Source organism: Bactrocera dorsalis, chromosome 3 (assembly GCF_023373825.1).
Source record: "Bactrocera dorsalis isolate Fly_Bdor chromosome 3, ASM2337382v1, whole genome shotgun sequence".
NCBI classification, from domain to species: domain Eukaryota; kingdom Metazoa; phylum Arthropoda; class Insecta; order Diptera; family Tephritidae; genus Bactrocera; species Bactrocera dorsalis.
The window spans coordinates 10,984,839-11,004,554 of NC_064305.1; the positions used below are offsets into that span (position 1 = coordinate 10,984,839).

At 35.7% G+C, this 19,716-nt stretch overlaps 6 protein-coding genes across 7 annotated transcripts; 3 read left to right on the forward strand and 3 right to left on the reverse strand.

The window, feature by feature from the left end:
- Positions 1-343: 343 nt before the first annotated feature.
- On the forward strand, positions 344-1,694 carry LOC125777254 (protein GVQW3-like). Its single transcript, XM_049451574.1, has 2 exons — positions 344-769; positions 1,689-1,694. The coding sequence occupies exons 1-2, from the start codon at positions 344-346 to the stop codon at positions 1,692-1,694; spliced, it is 432 nt and encodes a 143-aa protein (XP_049307531.1).
- LOC105226659 (Golgi pH regulator) lies at positions 1,489-3,848 on the reverse strand. Its single transcript, XM_011205651.4, has 7 exons — positions 3,640-3,848; positions 3,300-3,570; positions 3,012-3,237; positions 2,767-2,951; positions 2,525-2,706; positions 2,277-2,462; positions 1,489-2,201 (listed from the first exon to the last, which is right to left on the reverse strand). The coding sequence occupies exons 1-7, from the start codon at positions 3,679-3,681 to the stop codon at positions 1,932-1,934; spliced, it is 1,362 nt and encodes a 453-aa protein (XP_011203953.1). The 5' UTR covers positions 3,682-3,848; the 3' UTR covers positions 1,489-1,931.
- Positions 3,849-4,116: 268 nt separating this feature from the next.
- Positions 4,117-6,719, forward strand: LOC105226660 (nischarin). The gene is made up of 5 exons (XM_011205652.4): positions 4,117-4,612; positions 4,669-4,902; positions 4,977-5,108; positions 5,176-5,968; positions 6,046-6,719. Exons 1-5 carry the CDS (start codon positions 4,403-4,405, stop codon positions 6,201-6,203), a joined length of 1,527 nt encoding a protein of 508 aa, XP_011203954.2. The 5' UTR covers positions 4,117-4,402; the 3' UTR covers positions 6,204-6,719.
- Positions 6,558-13,805, reverse strand: LOC105226661 (uncharacterized). The gene is made up of 9 exons (XM_011205654.4): positions 12,774-13,805; positions 12,342-12,646; positions 11,710-12,234; positions 11,548-11,638; positions 9,468-10,318; positions 9,253-9,388; positions 9,059-9,162; positions 8,874-9,001; positions 6,558-8,812 (listed from the first exon to the last, which is right to left on the reverse strand). The coding sequence occupies exons 1-9, from the start codon at positions 13,660-13,662 to the stop codon at positions 7,975-7,977; spliced, it is 3,867 nt and encodes a 1,288-aa protein (XP_011203956.2). The 5' UTR covers positions 13,663-13,805; the 3' UTR covers positions 6,558-7,974.
- A 168-nt stretch (positions 13,806-13,973) lies between these two features.
- On the forward strand, positions 13,974-15,148 carry LOC105226663 (serine/threonine-protein kinase prpf4B). Of its 2 annotated transcripts, XM_011205657.4 has the most exons (3): positions 13,974-14,796; positions 14,859-14,950; positions 15,006-15,148. In XM_011205657.4, the coding sequence occupies exons 1-2, from the start codon at positions 14,167-14,169 to the stop codon at positions 14,937-14,939; spliced, it is 711 nt and encodes a 236-aa protein (XP_011203959.2). In that variant the 5' UTR covers positions 13,974-14,166; the 3' UTR covers positions 14,940-14,950; positions 15,006-15,148. The 2 variants fall into 2 exon arrangements, with proteins under 2 accessions (XP_011203959.2, XP_049309897.1); XM_049453940.1 differs by having other exon boundaries at positions 14,859-15,011.
- Positions 14,809-15,601, reverse strand: LOC105226662 (39S ribosomal protein L41, mitochondrial). Its single transcript, XM_011205655.4, has one exon. It carries the CDS (start codon positions 15,506-15,508, stop codon positions 15,002-15,004), a length of 507 nt encoding a protein of 168 aa, XP_011203957.1. The 5' UTR covers positions 15,509-15,601; the 3' UTR covers positions 14,809-15,001.
- Positions 15,602-19,716: the final 4,115 nt, after the last annotated feature.

A 19,716-nucleotide genomic window follows, 5' to 3' on the forward strand; every position in this document is an offset into this window, starting at 1 on the left:
CATACATACGAGGTGTGTTCAAAAAGTATCGCGAATTTCGAATTTTCGCGGTTTACGAATATTCGAATTTAGAATTTTTTGTGGCCTTATGTTTGTACTCATGTCGCCCACTTATGCCGACAAGCTTGGCCATTTTAAATGTTCATTTAATTGTTGACAGCTGCTTCGCTTGCAGGTGTTTTGGATCGTCTTCGATTTTTACCTATTCAAAAAAATGGATCAAAGAACCTGTATCAAATTTTGTGTGAAAAACAAAATTAAGTGCGCGGATGCATTCCGAATGTTGACTGTGGCATACGGAGAAGCTACCTTGGACCGAAGCAACGTTTATCGGTGGTACAAAATGTTCTCAGAAGGCCGAGAAGATGTGAACGACGAAGAGCGTGCCGGACGCCCGAGCACTTCAACAACAGACGAAAAAATTAATGAAGTGGAGAAAATGGTATTGGCCAATCGTCGAATCACCGTTAGAGAAGTTGCTGAGGACCTAAACATATCGATTGGCTCGTGCCATTCGATTTTTATCAATGATTTGGGCATGAGACGGGTCGCCGCGAAATTCGTACCAAAATTGCTCAATTGTGACCAAAAACAGCATCGCATGAACATTGCTAATGAGATGTTAAATTCTGTCCGCGACGACCCAAATTTGCTCCAGAGGGTCATAACTGGTGACGAATCGTGGGTTTATGGTTATGACGTGGAAACCAAAGCTCAATCATCTCAATGGAAGCTGCCGCACGAACCAAGACCGAAAAAAGCGCGCCAAGTTCGGTCGAATGTGAAAGTTTTGCTGACAGTTTTCTTCGATTGCAGGGGCGTGGTGCATCATGAGTTCTTGCCACAGGGAAGAACGGTCAATAAGGAATATTACCTGCAAGTTATGCGCAATTTGCACGAGGCAATCCGCCAGAAACGCCCGGATTTGTGGAAGAACAAAAATTGGCTTTTGCACCACGATAACGCCCCTGCTCACACATCGTTGCTTGTGCGCGACTTTTTGGCCAAAAACAACACACTAATGATGCCGCAGCCACCGTATTCCCCAGATCTGGCCCCCTTTGACTTTTTCTTGTTCCCTAAACTGAAGAGGCCCATGAAAGGACGACGTTACGCTTCTCTTGACGAGATAAAGACGGCATCGAAGGAGGTGCTGGAGAAGATAAAAAAAAATGATTTTTTGAAGTGCTTCGAAGATTGGAAAAACCGTTGGCACAAGTGTATAATATCTCATGGGGATTACTTTGAAGGGGACAAAATAGATATTCATGAATAAATAAATAATTTTTGAAAAAACACAAAATTCGCGATACTTTTTGAACACACCTCGTACATACATGTATGAAAATTATAATTTTATGAAAGTTAGTTCACATTCAGTAAATCCACTTTTTAGAAAAAATTTTTCACACAAAGTGGCAGATATCGCTTATTCCACTCATGGAAATGCTCTTTGAACCTTTCTGTCCATAATAAAAATCAGTAATGCTCCTTTTGTATACAAATTTAATATTTTTATTTATTATAAATAATTTCATAAGAATACATATAGTATAATTGCTTTAAAATAATGGAACATTTTAATGCAATATGCGTTAGCAGTGGTGAAATAGTTTATTCCGTATTAATCGCATGCGATTTGTGCGTTAGCGGAATAATCCAAATAATCTAATATGTTTCACATGCAGACATAAAATTGTTTACAGCTTTAGTAGTTTCAGTTAATTATATAATATACTAAGCTTAACAAAATTTACAATTAATTTCAATTAAATATTTTTGGTTTACTAAATACGAGTACATGTACTTGTACGAAAACACACATACATACACATATGTGCTTACTTATAGGTTTTGTAGCATTATATTACAAATAGGTTTTTAGCTATAAATAACTTTTTTGTTGCTACAAATCGTAGGCAAACGTTTCACTAATCTATGCTGGCATCATATTTCGGTTTCTGTGATAGATATAGAACTAATATAGTGCTCAGTGCACTAACGAGGAATATAACATCAAACCAACGATGATAGAAATTAAAATGCAGACTTCCTAGAACTTCTGTGATAATAACGCGATATTCGGCGGGCAAGTTCATACGCATCAGTAGGACTGAGGAGCAGAAGTACATGCCCATTATTTGCGCCATTATTAACACTATAATATTTGATGATTTGCTAGACGATATTCTGTAGAAAAACTGTAAAGAGAGGAGCATAACATTTAAGCAATGAAAAAAAAATATATATATATATATGAAAAATGCGTAAATAACCTTCGTCAATGTCAACAACAAACCACGTATAGACGTCACAACAATACAGCCAACAAGTAAAAAGGATATATGTTGATTCCAGAAGGCAAGATCTATATCGAAGCCACACCAATGCACGGCAATTTCCAGACCACGTGTAACAGGATCTTTACGACCCACACGGTCGAATATAATATTAACTGTACACTAAGTAAAAAAGTAACGGTAGTTATAAAAATTAAAATCGTAAATGTTACAACTTTACTTACAATAAAAATCTTATACAGACAGTATATGCTGAAGAAGTGTCCTAAAACATTAAAATATTTGCCCTGCAAGGTTTGCGACCACCTTTGACGTTCTTGCATATTTTTCATAGAATTGATTTCCATGAACAGCTGACGCATCAGTTCTTCTAAACCGTAGATCTCTAAACGTAGTTGGCCAATATCTAGAGAATTCGTTTATGTAAATAATAAAAAACAATGCCAAATTTTGTATAAATGCAAACCTTGACCACTACTATCCAAACGATTAACTGCCGAACTCAATATATTCCATAAACCTTTCTTGTTCTGAGTTTCTTTCTTGCGCCGATGTATTTCTAGCGCAATACGCTTCTTTTTCGCTACAATCATATCGACTGTTAGCTGCAAGCGCCTTTCCAAATTTATAATATCACTTTGCGAAACAGGTCTGAGAATAAAAAGTTGAATGAATGAATATATAATGTAATAGAAAACGCTGTCAACTTACTTTATAAAATAAGTCATGCTTTGGTATGGACAATTGACCGCACCAAAGCCAGAAAGTACAGCCATCACGGTAACACCAATTACGCCAATACGTGATACGCCTTGTTCGATGGTGAAAATTCCATGTGAAACGCTAAGTAGTGGGAAGGGATCACCAATTTTCCATAAGCCATATAGAAATACGAACCAACAGAGTACGGTCATTATACGCACCGCTTTGTCAGATACTGTAAGAGTATTTAAAGCAATATTATTACAGTAATACTAGTACATAAACACAGAATCATACCAAAAGATAAACTATGTATCACGGAATATAAAATGTATAGTGGTATGACAGCTATTACCATGAGTAGTAACAGCGTTAAGCCTAGTCGCCAGTGGAAATAACGAGAACTTGATTCTAACACGCCCAAAATCTCGAATATTATCAACTCAAACATGGTGAGCGAGAGTGCAAAGCACACCGAGAATATGAGTTGTACGGAAATGTGTCGTATTTCATAATTCTTAAATAGTTGTTTCATAAAAAATAACCAGCCTCCTGTAAAGAACAGGATCTGTAAGAAAAATTGTGAAAAATTTGTAGAAAATTTACAAAATAAATACTAGACTTAGTGCATGCCCACCTGTGATACGAACACGATTATACAGTCTTCCAAAAATGCCATACCGATGTGGTATTTGCGAATGCTTTATTATTTAAAATCTTATTACACTTTTCGTCTATTTAGTACCATTTTTTACTGTACAAAAAAAAAAGGATTTGCCGATGTCTTTTTTTAAAAACGCAAAAGCCGCAAAGAGCCAACAAATCACTAATGCCAAAAAACAGATGTAAACAATTGCCGGCTGACAGCTGTGTGATATAAAGTGACCAGTTGCTAAAAAAAAAAACATAGAAATTGTAACTAAATTTTCGTCTCATTTTTTCCAAAATATATCTTGACTTTTTAATGGAAATATATTAATAAATTTTCTACGCTAATACTTTCATTTTCTAATAAATATAGGCTACTGAAAACCTTTTTATATAAGTTGACTTAATATTAATTTCGCTTTTCAAAGGTAACAGTTTGGAAGCCAACGCAACTTATACGCCCCCTTTGAACAGCTGTTTGCTCATAAGTTCCAAGGCATTAAAATCTGTCTGTCTAGTTTTTCTCACTCATAATAAAAAAAGAAAGTGTAATTTAATTAACTCGTTTCGTTAAGGTGTATAAATTGCTATTGTATGTGTTTAACAACTTTTAAGTATTAACGAAATTGTAAAATTAAGAAAGATGACTAATTAAGTATATACGCAACGTAACACGGGACTGCAGTTTTCTGCGTAAAAAAAGAGCCTAGGAGTTATTTAAGTCAACTTGTTTAAGCGCATAAATATTAAAGATGTCCTGTTACTTCCGACAAAACGGCGATACACACGTAACTATACCAAAATATATAGAATCCTCCACTGGTGTTGTGTATTATGATATCAAAGTGCGCGTACATCAGGTGGAGTGGCTGGTAGAACGACGTTATCGTGACTTCGCGCAGCTGCATGATAAATTAGTTGATGAAATCGCAATATCAAAAAAATTACTACCACCAAAAAAGGTATATACGCTTATTGAAAACTCATGCATTTGATTTAACGTAAGTTTGCATTCCAGCTGGTGGGCAACAAAAACCCAGCATTTCTAGAACAACGACGTGAACAGTTGGAGAAATATTTGCAAGAATTGCTTGTATTCTTTCGCATACAATTACCGCGTGTATTAGCGGAATTCCTGGATTTTAATAAATACGACATAGTATATTTGCTGCACGACTTGGCAAAATTATTCAACGAATCTGGTAGTACGCTTTTGAGCTCGAAAAAAGCATTTAACTTCTCTGCGCTAGAGGTATTTGTATGACCTTGTGCTAAAACACTAAAAGCTTTATATGTGTAATTTTTTTATGTTTTTTTGCATAACAGGTTTATGCGATAAGTGAACGCTTGTGCCTGCCTTGCTCCCCGGAGAATATCGAGCAACGCGGTAAATTTGATTTTTCGCATGTGCTTGATTTTTGTACACAACTGGAGGTGCTCATTGTGACGCCAGTTAAGGTAAGCCATTTTTTAAATATACATACATACAATATTTCCTTATACTAGTATGTTTTACTACCAACAGGACAATACTACTTTTAGCAACGATTACAATACGGTAGATGTACCCATCGAACGTAGTAATATTATACCCAAAAACCTCCGTTTTACACTCAATGCATTCCGTAACGTTAAGGTACTCAAATTTCATGGTCTGTCCACGGAGAACATAGTCGATATTGCGTTACTAAAGCCAACTGTGCAAACTATTTGCGTACATAGCACAACGATGACACACATCAATCAGATACTCATGTGTGATAACATACACAGAGATACAGTTGCGGCTATAACAACAACAGCGCCAGATGCTATCTCCTACACCTCGAATAGTTCGGCGGCAGCACAATCATTGTCGAACAGTAGTTGCTGCACTGATGCACCCATTTCAGTAAACTTACCATACTTGAAAACCGATTGGGCTAATCTAGCTGATCTCGATTTGACCGGCAACCTACTAACACAAATTGACGCCAGTGTACGTACAGCGCCGAAACTACGTACACTAGTATTAGATCAGAATCGTATACGGGCCGTACAGAATCTCGCTGAACTCTCACAGTTGCAGACACTATCGCTGTCGGTAAATTTAATAGCTGAATGCATTGATTGGCATCTAGAATTAGGTAATTTGGTTACGTTGAACTTAGCGCAGAATCGTTTAAAAAAGCTAAGTGGGCTGCGTAAGTTACTTTCATTGGTAAATTTGGATTTGAGTTGTAATTTAATTGACGATCTCGAAGAAGTGGATTGCGTGGCGCGTCTGCCGATATTAGAGACATTACGTTTGACCGGTAATCCACTAGCGGGCAGTGTTGGTGAGTCTTTAACGCACACATGCATACGTTTAAAAAAAATATTAAAAAAAAAAATTAATATAATTTTTTTATGCCAGATTATCGTCCACGCGTATTGTCACGCTTTCACGAGCGTGCCGCTGAAATCTCACTTGATAGCGAACGTGGCACACAGAAGGAGCTCGACACAGCACTGGTGCTGTCAGCGTTGCATATATCGAAAATGCGTCAATTGAGCAGTGGTAGCCAGCGTTAGTGTGCGTGTCACAGGTATGATGATGCCAAATACGTAAAAACAAGAAGCCAAACTGCATAGAGTACCTAAAAGTAGACTACGCTTATGACGAACAGCAAGTAGCAAAATTATCAAAACAAAAAAACTAGAGAAAAAACAACAAAAACTAGCAATATTATATATGTTTATGTTGGTCACAACTTTTGCTCAAAACTTGTATACGAATATTTTTGAAACAATTCTTTGCTCACCGAATTGCGTATACATTCCCTATACCTCTTATTTGTTGCTATTTACTATTTACGCGAGTGCAATAACTTATTTCTAGCTATCTGACGTATTCACAAACAACTATGTTAAAAAAGCAATATTCGGTTATTTTTAAAAGGAATTTATTCAGTTTTCAAAGAACAAATTTTATACACATTGAGTTTGCGGCTAACCAAGTTAGCAAATCTAACGTAGAGTGGTCATTCGTGCGCTTGCGCTTTACAATATCTCGTTAGTTGCTTTCAAATAAATGTGCTATAAGTTTATATATATATATCTATATATATGCACATGCATATATAAGATTATTGTGTTTAAAATTTGTTTTTCATATATATATATATACTTTTTGAAGCATTTTAATGCAATTTAATTTGGTATGTATGTATATACGTATGATATTGTTGTAGTTTATATCTTTATTGTATATATGTATATTGTTTTTATGTATTCCTATATATGTATGCAATCACGCTTTTACTTTTTTCTGACTACACATTTATTTATATATTATGTTTTTCTCAATTATTCTCGTCCTTATATAAATATATTGTGTACTTTGTATATGATTATTACATTTTGGTTGTATTTATTTAGCATTGAACAATTTCTGCTTATTTAAAAATAAAATAAGAACTTTTGCTAAACAATAAACGGCGAAATTCCAAGCAAAATGCAAACCTGTATTAACTTTAAAGTGCACCACATACTAGGTTAGACATTATAAACATATTTATATATACATACATACATATATAAAACAAATTTAGTAAAATAAAGCCAAAAGCACTTACGAGACAATTGAAAGTAAAAGGAATATTCACCTACGGTATAAATGTTGCGCATGTTTCTTTTACCTTTGATAAAAAGTTTAATAAATATTTTATTTTTCAAAATATAAAAACGAAAATAATAAAAAAAATATTTAATTATAGATATTCTGATTTTGATAAGTTGCTATCGTTAAGTATTTTGTTTATTGGAGGTTTTCACGAAGCTCCAGCTTGTTTATATTACATACACATTAGAAAAAGAATAATATATAAAAACTTATCAGTTTTTTGTGTTAATATTTTCAATGCATTGGAGTTTTGGGTAGCGCTAACGTGCCGGCCATATTTTTAATGTAAACAAAGCAGCTGTCATACGCAGCTCCGTGAATAGCTCCAAAACTGTTTTGACAAAATCGTTATTTTTTATAAAAAGTACAATTATTTGTAAATATTAATGAAATTAAATTTGATTTTTTTTATTAATTTAAATTATGGCAAACGATTGCAAAAGAAAAAATATGCAACATTTGCTAGTGTAGTTGCGAAATGTAGTAGATATTATTATGTACTACATTTTGCAACAAATTCCTATACACCAATCATGTTGATGAACGAAAAATTTATACACCAAGTGAATATCCCTTACAAACTTACTCTTATTTAATAGTATCTCACAATTCGTCACTTTGCGTTACTTAATAGCTTTGCCACGGCAACGTGTAGTCACGTTGGCGCTGTTTCATTCGTTTTCATTGCTGTTGATTATGATGATGCTGCTGTTGTTGCTGCTGCTGCATCATTTGATGATAGTGCTGTTGCTCAGCAGCTGCCACCGCATCAAACATAGGTGTGTGCACTTCACCAAGAAATTGTGGCGTTGCTGGCGGATTTGGATCGGCCAACTCACCAATTAACGGCATATCAATATCGGATGTATTGAGCGCATGTTGTTGCTCTGGCTGTCCAAAACCAATGTGATATTGTGCTGCCTGCACATCGCCACTATCAACCATATGAGTGCTATATGCCGTGGCAGCTTGCTGATCCACAACGCTTGTGTTGTCGAGTGTCGCCGGCTCTTGTTGCTGTGGCGGCTGCTGCTGTTGCTCTACATTTTGGCCATCCAATAGAGGACTGGCCTCCATGTCACCGAATTGTATTGGTTGCACTGTATCGGTGTCCATTGCCGGTTGTGGTGCTTGCAATTCGGTTGGTTCTACCGCCGCGTTAACTACAGTTTCGGTTGCAGTGTCGTTGGCTTGTTCGCCAACTGGTTCATCACCTTCGGCACCAGATTCACCGTCGCGTCGCACCAAACCTAACATATCTAACATATTGCGTTTGACGGTGTTTTCTTGTGCAGCCTCCACTGAGGCATATGCCGATTTTTGACCACATGTGGCCAAATGATGTGCCATCTTATTGCCAATCGATGTGGAGAAACCGCAAATACAATGCATTTCATTTGGTAGTGGCAATTCCATAACTTCGTGCGCAACACTACCGCCGCTGCACTCAGCCGCATGTTCGAAGACAGCACGTTCACAACACGATTTGTAATTACATTTATTGCATTTCAAAACGCCACTGAAATGTTGAAAGTAAAACTAAAAATTGTACAAAAATTAAAGGAGAAGCATCAAAGTACCTGAAATGCTCTTCACTTAGAATTTCGGAGTTACACTCCGCACAAATGGAACCGTCAATGAATGCATAGAACTCGCCGAGTTTCGAAACTACGGTGTAAGGTAGTGGTTCCCGATGATGACTGCGTATCTGTAATTGTGTAAGAAATTAATTATTTAATTTATTATATCAGGAACACACACATACCTTCGGTGGTGCAATAAGCATAGAGTTGGCGAGCAGTGGCAGCACCTTTTGCGTACTCTTCAAAAGGCTAGTATGATGATTGGCCGAGTGCTGCTTTAATGCACCTGAAAATACAAGCAATTGAAAATATTAGTTTATTTGGAAAAATATAAAATGAAACATAACATAAAAAATTTTAAATTCATAACACTTACCCTTTTCGATAAAGCTGAGTGCGCATTTTTGACAGCGCAACTGTATATCCTTCTTATGAAGATGGGCACGAAGATGCATATAATAGTTTTCAATGTTGGATACGCTAACATGTCCTTTGTAGGAGAAGCGGAAAATCTGTAATTGTCAAAAAATAAAATAAAATAAAAATAGTTTATGGCAATTAATAAATTGCATTTTTTTTATCACTACTCACATCCAAACAGAATGGACATTGCAAGAAATTCTGACTTTTATGATCATCATAGAAATGACGCACTACATCACGATGCGACGATGAACGATAGCCACATGCCTGACAAACATATGGCAATTCCAACATATTATGCATCTTCTGCAAATGCACCGTTAAATGATGTAACGAATTGAAGCGTTGCTGACAAATTAAACAGTGATAAGAAGCTGACGCAGCTGACTTCGTTTCGAGTGGATGCATAATTTGATTGTGTTTAGTGAGTACCGACTCGCTGGGATGCTTATCCAAACAGAATAAACATTGGAACTGATGATCCTTATCGGCAATAATATGTGAGACTAAATGTGTTTGTAATTTCTCATTTGAATCGAAAGACTCGGTAAGATCGCAAATGGGGCAATCAACGTTGGTGGCCTCAACAACAGCGCCGGCGTCATTCTTGTAAGGAAAACTCTCGAAATTTACATCCAAACCATCGCGTACGCCATAGTACAATTCCTCAATACCCTTTAAATCGTCCTCAAGATCCTTTTCTTTTTTTACCTTGGCCTCGATAAGCAGTTTCTTGCTAGAAGTGGGCTCTGACTTAGCGCTAGACGCATGATGTTTAGAGGATGAGGATTTTGATGCTGCTGGCGCTTTGCTCGTTGACGAGCTACTATTTTTTGCCGAGGATTTTTTCGGTTCCGGCTTGTAATCATCATCTGCAGCAGCAGCAGCAGCTGCGTGACGTCCACGGCGGCCACTTGTAACGGGCGATGAAGTGTCATGACGAGATGTATCGGGTTTCTCCTTCTTAATAGATTTCAAATTGACTTTTTCCGGTTGAACGTAATCAGCTTCGTTGATGGCTGTAAACAAGATAGTAGTAAAATAATTTAAAGTAGAAATTTAGGAAGTATTATCAAGACTAGTTGTTGTGGTCTAACTGGATTAGCGTTTGAAATTCAAAAATAGTTGTGGTGAGCAAGAGAGAATACTGTAAATGAAATTTTCATTTAAAGAAGAATATATTCTTGTAAAGAATTCTGTGTTTGTTAGCGCAACTTCTCTTTTGATTGTTAATAATTCCTATTCTTGTTTACATATTTACATCCTAACCTCAAAACAAATGTTGCCTTTATATCTCAACTGTTATTTAGTTTATCAAATTTTGCGTTAAAATCGCATACAAAAAGCATAATACCACAAGCTAAGTATTTTTCTAAGATTTTCTATGAAGACTTTTTAACAATCACAACTTTTCAATCCAAGAGTAAATATCATCAATGTGCACCAAAAATAAAAATAGAAAAGCTTGTCTTGTTTGTTTAGTTTTTAATAAAACAAGAAATTTATTTAAAATCAAATAGCCATTATTTTAACTTCACTACACTTATTTATAAATAAGATATTATGCTTTTTGTATATAAATACGACTAATTTCTTTTTATTACATAGCTATTATGCAACGTGAACAATATTGAAGGTTTTTTCCAAAATTAAGTGAAAAAACACAGTAACAACAAGAGACTGGGCAAATGATTAAATTTGGCATTATATGCAAATTTATGGTAACACTTTTTTGTAACAAAAATTATTATGTTTTTTGTTTTGGAATGAAACCTTCAAGCATCATACATTAAGTTTATAATTTTTAGCACAAATTATGAAAGTTTTAAGTAATTGAAATTATTTAAAGAATTTGTACTCTAAACATGAAAATATTTTAAGAAATATCGTAACATATAACGTTGCAACAATTTTCGCTCAATCAAAATGTAATGACAACACAATATACTGCTCTTTTGAGTGGTACTTAGCAACTAGTTGAGGTATAAGGCCTGAGGATTAAGCACATTAGCTAAAACTAAGACATGATTTAGCAAAAAAAACTTGCATCTTGTGGTTTTAAACGAGCGCTGCAACGAAGAAATAAAAATAAATAAAATTTATACATTAGTCAAATAAAAAATATTAAAACATTATTCCAAAATTAGTTGCATAATAATATATACGTCCTGGCGTTACTGCCGCCAAAATATTTTTGCAAATGTTAAATAATAGTCGCCATCCTTAAGTGCTAAAATGTGGTACTAACGTTTTTTCAACCTTTTCGGTGTTGTATTTGCTGGCGTCTCTCGATAATTTGCTGGCAGCACGCTCCAATCCTTGAAGGGATTTGTTGCAACCTGTTTAAAAATATATTTACATGTAAGTAATGAATTTGTAATGCTATAACATTTTTAGACGCACTACACACCTGATATAAGCGCTGCGTGAGTGTTTCGTTGGTGTTCATACGTGTCTGCTCTGCTATATGTGAGGTTATGTTGTTGAAAGCCTGCAATGCATATGTGCCGAATTGTTCACGCCAAACTAATTCATCCAAAAATTGTTGGATCATTTGACGAGACAGCAGAGATAAGGTATTCTGGAACATACGTGGCACAATGCGACGCAAGTAATCCATTACGGCGGAGTTTGTGTGCTTGGCAGAGCTATCGGTTGCGGCAGCTTGTATGATGTTTTTGAAGCCCATGGTGTATAGGGTCATTTTATCCACAGTTAAATCAATGCAAATAACACTGTCTTTGTGCACCCAACGTTGCAATGGCTCCAGTATAGTCTGAAAACGTTTTTTATAATTGCGATCAGCATCGGATACCGGTTCGACGGCACGCAGTCGTATGGTTTTCTCTGCATAATCAAGAACGCCTAAAACTTCAACTTTCACTTGACGTTGTTGACCATCCTGGGATGTGGTGCCCAACGAGATAACCCCAACCTGCAAAAAATATATATGTATAAATATATATAAACATACAATTTTACAAAAAGTGAAAGCAAAACAAACAAAATATATATATTTTTCTAATAAACATTTTCAATTACCTCTACAAATCGTTCTGGTCCGCCTAGCTTTTTACACTTTTGGTGCACTGCTAATGTACAAATTGCACGCAGCCAAGTATAAACACCCTTTATATAGACATTGTCCACCTTAACCCACTGTACGACGTTTTGTATATTTGTCTGACAAGACCAATGATAAATTAGTTTGAGTATGCATGATGGTGGGTGTGGTGCACCTTCAAATATGGAACCGTGAAATACAGAAACAAAACGCATTGGACAGCATTCACTAATCCAAACATAACCACCGGTGTAGGGAAACTTTGTGGCATCAGAATAAACACCTGGAAAATAAATATGCAAGATGTTATTAAATAGTTACCAAGAAAAGCAACTTTTCAGATTTGAACATAAAAAAAACTAAATGTATCAATTTATTTTTAATATTTCAAACTATTACGATAAACTCACCCAATTTTAACTCATTTGAGCGATGATTTGCGCACTTTTGTTCTGCTTTTAACAGACCCTCTTGTATAAGCCATTCAGTAAATTTATTTGGTGTCAACATCAGCACCAACTTTACCTTTGAATCCAATTTGCTACGTGTACTTGACATATCTTTAACTTTGAGCCAAGGTTTGGCCAAAACCACCAAAGATGGAAATGTTTTGCCCTGAAGTTTAGTTTCTTTACCTTGGTCTTTACCGTCCTTTCCATCTTTACCATCCGTACCAATAACCAAACCGCCGACGGAACTAATTTCTGATGGTTTGAAATTTGTTGGCGGGGTTGTAGGTGATGCGCCTTTATCACCTTTACTTGGTGTGGTTGCTTTACCGCTTGCACCAGCTTTTCCACCTTTACCAATTGTGCCTGGCGAAGTAGAGGCCTGCAGGCCTTTTTGACCTTTAGCTCCCTTTGTAACGTTTCCAGGTGTGCCAACAGCAACAGGAGTTAACCCCTTTTTGCCTGCAGCTACAGCAATGCGCTTCGCTAATGGCACATCGTCCTCCTCTTCATCCGAAGATTCTAAATATACAAAGTTAGATGGACGTTTACGCGCACCACCGCGTGTGCCGCCCACTGGCGTAGAAGGTGCATCAACTTTAGCGGGTTTTTTTGGTGGTAATGTGGCCTCTTTTAGTTCCTGTAAAACTTTACCCTTAAATGAATACGCCTGAAATACCTGTCCATTGAAGAGCTCACGACCCTCATTGCTAGTCAATGCTGATTTTAGTGCATTTTTAATTGCATTGTGCTCATTGGTAACTTTCTCGTAAGCAGCTAATTGTGCTGGGGATAACTCCTCAACCCAGCATTCTAATTCTAAGCTTATATCACTTTTCGTAACTCGCATTTTTCTCCTTGGCAAGCAAAACGCGTTTTAAAATGTTAAAAATCCAAGTTTTTTTATTAAAATTGTAATTATATTTTCACACGCAACAATTCAATTCGACTGATAAAAATTTTCACATAGAGAAAAATGGCGATGGCGGCGTTGCTATGCTGACGTTGCCAATATTACGAAAAGTAGAGGAATTTAAGAAAGAGAGATTATTGGGAGCACAAATTGGTAAGAAGTTAAATAAAAAGTTTTAGAATATGTATGCATTAAGAATGAAGTACAATATATAATACTGTATATATTGCGTATTAATAAATATTATACAAAAATTGTGATTCTTTTGAGAAAAACAGTATGTACATTTATTTGACTTATTACACCAAACAGATTCTGCAAACAGTTCGTTTACGTAAAAAAATATGGCAACATTGAATGACAATGTACTTCTGAACAAATTTTTGTCCACATACAACGAATCCTGTGTTTTGCCGGTAAAAAATATTTCAATAATAAATAATGCGGGAGAGTGAATCCAAGAGCTCCCGTCGAGATCGAGACCGTGGACGAGATAGAGATAAGGAACGGGATCGTGAACGTGAACGTGAACGAGATCGTGACCGCGAGAGAGATAGGGAAAGGGACCGAGATCGTCACTACACACGGAAATATCGTTCAAAATCCAGATCACAGTCCCGCAGCAGTCGTTCGAAAAAAAGCAAAAAATCGAAGAAGTCAAAAAAATACTCAAGACGCAGTCCAAGCAGTAGCAGCTCATCATCCTCCTCCAGTTATTCTGTTGCTAGTCGTAGCAGTCGAAATTCACACAAATCCCGTTCACAAGCCAGAAGTACCCGTGCACCTAGTTCAGAAGAGAATTCACGCACAGCAGCGTCCGCTTCATTGGCCGTTGCTACCCTCAAAGGTATAGATGCTATTGATGCACAGGTGCGAAAGGCCTTGGACGCCATTGAGGAGGAGGCGTTTCAACCAAAAACATTTTTTAGCACACGTGATAGAGAAGCTCCAGAAAAGAAACCACTACCAGAAAAGGTGATTATTGATTTGGAATCGGAAACAGTGAAGTTACCAAAACCTACCGATGCATCAAAAGACACCAAAGCCGATGAGAAAATATTCCACCCAAATGTAAACAATATATAGAATTTCAGTAACAACTTTTATTTATATAGTTTATTTACACATTACAGTTCATTGGTGATGCAGACTTGAAGGCGGAAAAATGGTTGCGAAAACTATATAATTACCGGCAAAGATATTATCAAGAGTAATTGTAGCTTATGTTAGTATAAGTACCACTGCTAATTTGCTTTTAATAATGAAAATATATGCTTTAGAATATATCTGAACCGGTTTTACGTGCGCGTATTAAAGCCTCATCAGCAGTCAACTGTTCATCTTTTGAAGGTGTCACAGGACTACCATCATCATTCAGTTTTCCTTCTTTGAAATCTTCAATTATCTTCTTAGAATAAACTGCATTGAACAAATCCAGGCTGGTAAACTCAGATTGAATTACTTCTGGTGCTTTGTACGATACATAAGGTTTCAGTTTGCAGTCAGTCAGATCCGGTACTATTAATTCGGGTATGCGTTCTGGAATTTCAACAAATCTGCCATCAACCATGACGCCCGTGTCCCGTACACCACGCTTGTCAATAGGTACTGGAGGATTTGCTAATGTTTTTTGTGCTTCCTTGACGCTGCGTGTACCCCGTTTGTTGGGTACTTGAAATTTGCGAAAATTTCGTTTACCATCAAGTGGTGTTGTAGTGCTAATACCGCGACTACTTTTGCCAATAACTGGCATAATACGGATTAACTTTGTGCAGTTTTGCATATTTTCAGTTTTAAACGAATATGGTTAAATAACCAGCTGAAGCTTCACATGTATAAACACAAGTAAAGTAGTTGCTGTTGGTAGCGATTTAAAACGGAACGATGACAGTGAAACAGTGTAGTGTGAGTGATAGATGCATGCAATTGGTAAATGAATTAAAAAAGAACAAAAGCGGTAAGTGTAATATTGCCGATTTTTATATTGCTATATATTTAGAATATTTAAAAATATATATAATCATATAGTTGAACCATCTACTTATTTTAATTCAAGTAATAAATCATTCGTTTATCGCCTTTGCGTTTGTAATCATAGCAGTTATCGATAACTGTTCTCATATATTAGTATCGATCAGTATCAATGCACTATCCTTATCAGTTGCTGTAGTTGACTGGTAAAGAAATAATCTTTTACAAACTGACATAACAAATTGAATGAAAATGCATTTCGGTTTCGAAATAAACACTATTTTCTTATCAGTTGTTATGTAATCTAATAGGGAAACTGGTATTCTTTACAATGTAATGTTTTGTATATATGTATAAATATACATATGTACGTAAGTACTTGCGTGTGGATTGAGATATTAGGTTGAACCTTCCCATCGATTGTATGGGATGTGGCTGGTTATGTATCTAGATATTTTTAGATATTAATGCTTGAACAGGATATATTATATTTGTCACAGAGTTTGTACTACCGGAAAAGGAAAGATCTGAGACCCTATAATCTGTAATAAACTCTTATAAATATATTTATTATCTATTCCTGTCTGTCGGTATATACGAGAACTAGACCTTCAGTTTTTGAGATATCGGTCAGAAATCTAGCACATGCTCTATTCTCGCCAAGAAGCTGCTTATTTGTCGGAATCGCCTATATTGGACCTCTATAAAGTATAGCTACCATACAAACTGATCGATCCAAATCAAGTCCCTGTATGAAAAACTTTTTTATTTCATAAGATATCTTCACGAAATTTGGCATGTGTTTTTGTACAAGAAAACGCTACAATCTCCGCAAATTTTGCCCAGATTGGATCACTAAAGCTTATAGCTGCCATACAAACCTAGCGATTAAAAGGACGATAAAGTTCTTTTTACACCCTTGATGCTATAAGAAATACATATGTGAAGGGTATTATAGCTTCGGTGCAGCCGTACCAAACATTTTTTCATGTTTTAATTCCTTTTTTGAGCAAAAAAATTGAACGCCTCATTGGATATAGAATACCATATGTGTGTATGTTATATGCAGAAATATAATTATATATGTATATGTGTATGCAAACAACCAACCTACATAGTAAAATATGCAATTACCATATACGTACAATGTATGTATGTATGTGCATTTGTCGTCCTTTCCTTATATTTACTTTCATAAACTACATTACTTCATTTGTGCATATTGTGCCCATTATCCTTGCCTGTCTTTGTCATTACGCATTCTGACCGTCAAAAGGGAAATTATAGTAGCTACTTACAAACATAAATACAAAGAACTTTATTCATGGTGCACCTCTAATTGCAATTGATTGGCCTTCACAAGCAGTTTCTTTGACCTTAACTTTTGTTGGTCAATAATTTATTATATTACGCGCATGTGTGGGTGTAGTTGTGTGTGTGTATGCATGAAACACAAGTTTTTACTGAACTGCATATGCACATTTTCCGGGCGTGCACTTCTGTATTTATAAATACACGGTTATACGTATACATACATATGCATGAATACACATTTAGGTTGTGTTTTGCATCATTTGTACATACATACATATGTACATAAGTGTATCTGTATAGTGGGAAGAAAGTGCATTTGCCAAGTCACCGCACGTTTATTTCTGAAAATATGGACAATTTTCGCGATTCACAAAAGTTATTTACGTACATTCATATACATATACTCAAACTAGCAAGGAGACCCTGTAGGAAAATATTGTAATATTGGCTTAGAAAATTTTGAGAGAGTTTCTTGCGTGTTAATTCATAGTTTTAGGGTCGTTTTCTCAAGGTCTGGTTGGCAGCCATCTGTCGGCTAAGTTCTGATTAACTAACCGAGACTCCTGTTTACGATAAAGAACCTTTTTTTTAAGCAGGACCGTTTTCACAAGTCTGGTTTGCAGCTATCTGTCGGTTAAGTACTGGTAACCGAGGCTACTTCTTTCGTTAAAGAACATGTTTTTAACCAAAACTCAACTGATAGACAGCTCGTAACTATCAGTCAGATGGCTGCTAACCGTCAGTTAAGTTCTGGTTAACTAACCGAGACTCCTGCTTTTGGTAAAGAACCCTTTTTTAACCAATACTTGACTGACATATGGTAGTAAATTAAAAAATAATAATGTACAGTTAATCTTCATCCATTTCTCACCTCCGAACCCGCCACTGGTTCTCGACAGTTTGTTATACCCCTCCACATATCACCTTCGCTCTAGTTAAATTTCCTGCTTGGTACAATAAGATCCGCTTGTTAACAGATGTCAGAGAATTTTCGCATATACAATGTCTTTAATTATCGAAAACCAGCTAGGAACCTGGACACTTACATATCTGATATACTATCCAATATTACAGAAGAAGTTATAACGAACCAACAGATTGTTAGTGGCCAACTCAACTCTAGTGCCTTTTATGTTAAATTACAGCGCTCAGTTCCTCACAAACTGTGCGAACAGCGCGAACATTTTGCAAAAGAAAACAACAAATTTGCATGTTGAATTATCTTTAGCACTGCACCTAACAACTGTATTTAATTTTTTTGTCTACTGCTCATACCAATCTGACAATATTTTATGCGTTTAATGCGTACTATAATTTCTAACAATTTATTACTTACTGACATGTCATGACTGATGTCATGCCAAAAACATTTTATGGAATTCCGCCTGGGTGGTAACGGATATGTGCGCTTATCCGCTTGTTACATTGATAATAAATGCGCAAGTTGGTTTGTTTATATCAGTTCGTATGAAAAATTCTATGTGTGCATTACACGTACATGTATGTGCTTAAAAATGGCATAATTGCATAGTTTTGTATAAGCACTAAACAATGATTATGCTGAGCGCAAAAGTTTTGAAAAAGGTGTAAATGTCAACATGTCAAACAAACTGTCATAATGTGAAACAAACGGTTAAATTGTCAAACAAATTGTCAAAATGTCAAGCAAACTGCCGAAAAGTCAAACAAACTGTCAAAATGTCAAGCAAACTATCAAAAGGTAAAAAAAAACTGTCAAAATGTCAAGGAAGTTGTCAAAATATCAAACAAACTATCAAATTTTGAAAAAATCAGACTGTCAAAATGTCAAACAAACGGTTAAATTGTCAAACACACTGTCAATCAAAAATACATTAATGTCAAACAAACTGTCAAAATGTCAAGCAAACTGTCAAAACGTCAAACAACCTATCAAAATGTCAACCAAACGGTCCAAAGGTCTAGTAAACTGTCAATATGTTAAACAAACGCTTAAATTGCCAAAACACTCAGTCATTCTAAAAAATATTAATGTCAAACAAACTGTCAAAATGTCAAGCAAACTAACAAAAGGTCAAATAAACTGGCAACATGTCCAGCAAACCGTCAAAACGTCAAACAATCTATAAAAATGTCAGCCAAACAAAAGTCAAGCAAACTGTCAAAATTTCAAAGCAATTGTCAAAGTTGCTGTCAAAATGTTAAAAAAAAACTGTCAAAATGTCAAAAAAAGCTGTCAAAGCGTCAAACAAACTGCCAAAATATTAAGTAAACTGTTAAAATTTCAAAGTAACTGCCGAATTGTCAAAAAAACTGGCAAAATGTCACCTGTCAGAATAGCCAAATGGCTACAGCATATAGCTGCCCTATAAACTCTCCGATCAAATCAAACTGAAAATCACTTATTATATTTCAATAAAAAAATTCCAAAAAAGCTTGCGGTGCAATTTCTTTGTGCGTAACTGTAAACTGGTCGCTGTCGAAGGCGCGTGGCCGTTTCGATTTTAATTTCACTTCGTATAGCGCAGACTGCATTTGTGATTGGTATTGTGCACTCAGCAAAAAAAAAAGCAAAAAATACAAAAAAGAATAAAAATAATAATAAAATTAGAAAAGTGAAAAAATATTACAAGCTTGAGCGGAAAACCCATACTTTTACATACCATATAAACTATGACAGCGGCAGAGTAGAGGACACAGTAGCATATACATATGTACTTACATATG